The sequence below is a fragment of the Pundamilia nyererei genome, unplaced genomic scaffold (assembly GCF_000239375.1).
Source record: "Pundamilia nyererei isolate P.nyererei 1_Seehausen unplaced genomic scaffold, PunNye1.0 scaffold00026, whole genome shotgun sequence".
Classification (NCBI taxonomy): Eukaryota; Metazoa; Chordata; class Actinopteri; order Cichliformes; family Cichlidae; genus Pundamilia; species Pundamilia nyererei.
Genome location: NW_005187427.1, coordinates 1,806,717 through 1,810,307, shown reverse-complemented (window position 1 = coordinate 1,810,307; position 3,591 = coordinate 1,806,717). Strand labels below are relative to the sequence as shown.

The following is a 3,591-nucleotide window of genomic DNA, read 5'->3' as shown; positions in this document are numbered from 1 at the left end:
TAACTGTCATTTAAATTGCATCAGTGTTATTATATTGCTAATGGAGAGCGGTTGGTCGCAAAGAAGGCGAACATTCAAAGTTGCGACAGAGAATTGAAGTAAATAGAATTCCAATTTAGTGAGAAATGGGCAAAGTTCGCTCTCCTTAAGTGCTCTTGAGCACGCCGTTTTTGAGTGCTGTCATATTGATTAAAGCCTAACATCTAGCTCTAAGTGTGCAGACTGAAGCCCGAGTGTTCCTGCAGACTGTGGTTTTGCTCTGAAGCTGGAGGGTTGGTCCACGAAGCGTCCCAGTTGCTCAAATGGGAGTAGGCGAGCTGGGATAGGCTGGGAGTTTGGTCGGGGCAGTCAGCGGGTCGGGACAAGGCATGAGAAAGGGGGGGAAAGGAAGAACCGATTATTAACTTCTGGCTTGCGAGAGTCTGAATGTTGGACAGGAAATTTTGACGTGGGCAGCTTTACGGGGAGAAAAAAAGGCGTTTGTTCAGATCGATCCCAGCCATTCGGATGACAAAGAAGCGTCGCAGTGTAAACTTTTTCAGCCGGGTGTGATCGCTCGAAAAAAAAACCGACAGGGATATTTGCTTTTTTTTTCAACGGATCCGTAAAAAGAAGGGGACATCATGCCACGGCGCACCGTGCAAGAAGTAACTGTTCAAGATGTCCAGAAGCGGAGGAATCCGAACAAACACTACGTAAGCCTTTTGTGTAATTACCACAACCGTGTGATTTGTTGCGTGAAATGTGCAACAGATCGCGGATATTCCGCAGTCTCCCCCTTTGTCCTGTCGGGAAAAGTAAAAAACAAAGAGAGTGTCAAATTACAGCTGACCAAATCAGCCGAAACGGTCAAGCAGACTTTATTAGAATATGATTTCTGAAAACTTCAGGTCATGCTCAGACTATTTAAATCTGTTGGGATCTTTATTCTTAAGACCAGTAACGACCGACATCAAGATTTACGCTGTTATATTTCAGCAACCTGTACAGTGACCCAAAGTCAAAAGCTCTTGTGTTGTTATCGTTTTTCAGATTGTTTTTGACCTAATAAAATGGTCATTTAAAAAAAACGTGAGGATATCATTAAGAAGCATTCGAGTGGCCGACTCACGTGACCTATGACCCCTTTTCTCAGTGTGCATTTTTTTTAAGTGACTCCCAGAATCACATGCATGTGACCGTAGCCATTGCAGCACCTTACCACTGAAGCCTGCAATGGTGGAAGAGCCCAAGAAACATAATATACAGTCAGCCCAGTCCCCTAACTATCCACACTGGCTAGTTGCCACTGGTAACCAGGAAGTAGGCTATGACTAACATTGTAGGCTATGACAAGTAGGCTATGACTGTGTCAGATATTGTCATTTTTTATTACTATTTTTTAAAAAAAATTATTTTTAGTTTAGAGAGTTGTGTGTTTCTTTTCCAGTCAACAGTTGGCGAAAGGGAGGGAAAGAAGACGAAGAATTTGGGAAGAATTTTCTTTTCTTAATAACCAGACCTTGTGTGGGAGACGAGAATGTCATCAGGACAAAGCCTCTTTTTTTCATAGACAGTAGAGCTTTTATTAGTGACTAGTGAGAGCTAAATGTGGGTGTATTTGCCTGCAATCCTGCACTTAGTATAAAGTCACACATATGACATCACTTGGTGTAGTTGGCCAGAGAAAGAGAGAGAGTCGCAGCCAAGGCCTTAGCAGGTGTTTGTGTTAGTTCCATGTACATGTTGTGTCACTGTGTGTGTGTGTGTGTGTACTTGTATGCATCCATATGGGTGTGCAAATTTAAACCGGGGGCTGAAGGACCAGCAGACCTTGTACCGCTGTGAGTGTTAGTGGTCAAGGGCGCAGAGTTCTTGTGGTCCTGTGTCTTCTCCATCTGTTCGTTCAGTCTCTGGTGTACTGTTATTTTATGCCTTTTCTCTCTTACACAGATCTCAAGGTTCCGGGAAATTTAAAGTCTCAGGTCTGAACATGTAGCTTGAATAGCAAAAAGCTGCGTAAGGCTTGTCTGCTCACCAGAGTTCAGTATATCCTATAGAATTTCTCACACAAAGCTCTAATTCTTAAGCGATATCTGCAAATATCTAATGGCTGAAGTTTTTTTTTTGAACTTGGAACTTTAATTAGGAGGGTTAGTTATGTTTTTTTGTAACAGCTCCTGTTTCCTATGAGTTGCTGCAAATTAGTTTGGATAACAAATATTTCTTAATTAGTTTTATCTGCAGCAAGGACACAACAGGATATCTTTGCACTGATTAGTTTTTCTTCTCATTGATGAGTAATTTAATTCTAGTAGTTGGTCAGACAGAACCTGAACTAGTCTTTTTGGGGAATCTTCTTTTGTTTAATGAAGATGGCCTTGCTGCTTGTCTGTATAGCTCCCGTAGTTGATCAGTCCATCGTAATATCGGATTCGAGTCCACCGAAAAAAGAGAATGAGGCCTGAAAGGGTCTGGGATTGGGGCCAGCAGCATTTAGCCAAACACAGCAAGCCGCAAGGGTGTTTCCAATCACCTCCCTGCCTCTCCCCTTTCATTCTTTAAAGAACCAAATCAAAATCTGCTGCTGTCCCCAAACTCTTGACATTATTTAAAGTGCATTATGATTTACTGTTTTAGATATATGTCTGATTGAAGTTGCAGCTGCACCTACACAGTCAACCTCTTTTTATCTAACCTAGTGCTGCCCATGTTAGAAAGGTAGCACAAACTTTGTGGGTTTTTTATAATTATTATTATTATTATTTCACTCTTCTGCATGTATACAATTATGACAAACAATTATGTTTTCTACAGCAGGAAGTGATGTAACTGCACTAGGAAGTGAAATCATCTGATATCCTTGTTCTTTTCATGTGAACGGATGATGACATTGGGGGCTTTTCATTAGCATGACTCCTGACTTCCTGCACTCAAGTCTGTCTTAGCTCCTCCCAGCTATGGCATGTGGTAGATGTGATGGAGGAAAGGAGAAGTTGGTGGTTTCAGGGTGTTTTAAGTGGAGCAATTTGCTCATAATGGATGGAAGTGTGGCATTTAAATGTCACGACACAAGACTGGAGACTTCTGTGTAGGATGCACCTGTGTTTCCTTTTGCAAGGTTTCTCTGAAAGCCTCCTCTTTCTTTATCTCCTTGAGGTGCATTTAAGGGACCGGAGAGCAATTCTTGGGTCGCTGGAGGCAGTGGGATGTGGGGAAGCATATGTTACAGTAATGAAAACCACTCAGTGACAGCTGCGTGATGCTGCCAGAGAAATGGGATGTCTGCTATATGCAGCCCTCTCTAGGATTCATAACACTCCCAAATAATGGTAGTGACTGAAGAGTGATGCCCCAAGGGCTTTAGTTTTTCACAATAATAGCTGTGCATTAGTTTCAATGTTATTTTCCTTTATTTTGCTTTGCCAGGTTTACATCATCAAAGTGTCCTGGAGCGATGGCAGTACAGAAACCATTTACAGACGCTACAGCAAGTTCTTTGACCTGCAGGTGAGTGAGCCACTAACTGTGTGCGTGTGTGTCGTCATTTTTGAGTTTCTTTTAATAGTCTTAAATGTGTTCTTTCACTTTTGTCGTTTTGGGGGACTTTTT

At 42.0% G+C, this 3,591-nt stretch overlaps 1 protein-coding gene across 4 annotated transcripts in view; it reads left to right on the top strand.

The window, feature by feature from the left end:
* The first annotated feature begins 263 nt into the window (after window positions 1-263).
* The window catches only part of sh3pxd2b (SH3 and PX domains 2B), a 33,581-nt gene continuing 30,253 nt past the window's right edge, over window positions 264-3,591 (top strand). For all 4 annotated transcript variants that reach the window (XM_005727748.1, XM_013909509.1, XM_013909510.1 and 1 more), the window contains exons 1-2: window positions 264-695; window positions 3,409-3,489. In XM_005727748.1, coding sequence (XP_005727805.1) covers window positions 624-695; window positions 3,409-3,489 — 153 coding nt within the window. In that variant the 5' untranslated portion in view covers window positions 264-623. The remainder of the gene's footprint in view (window positions 696-3,408; window positions 3,490-3,591) is intronic.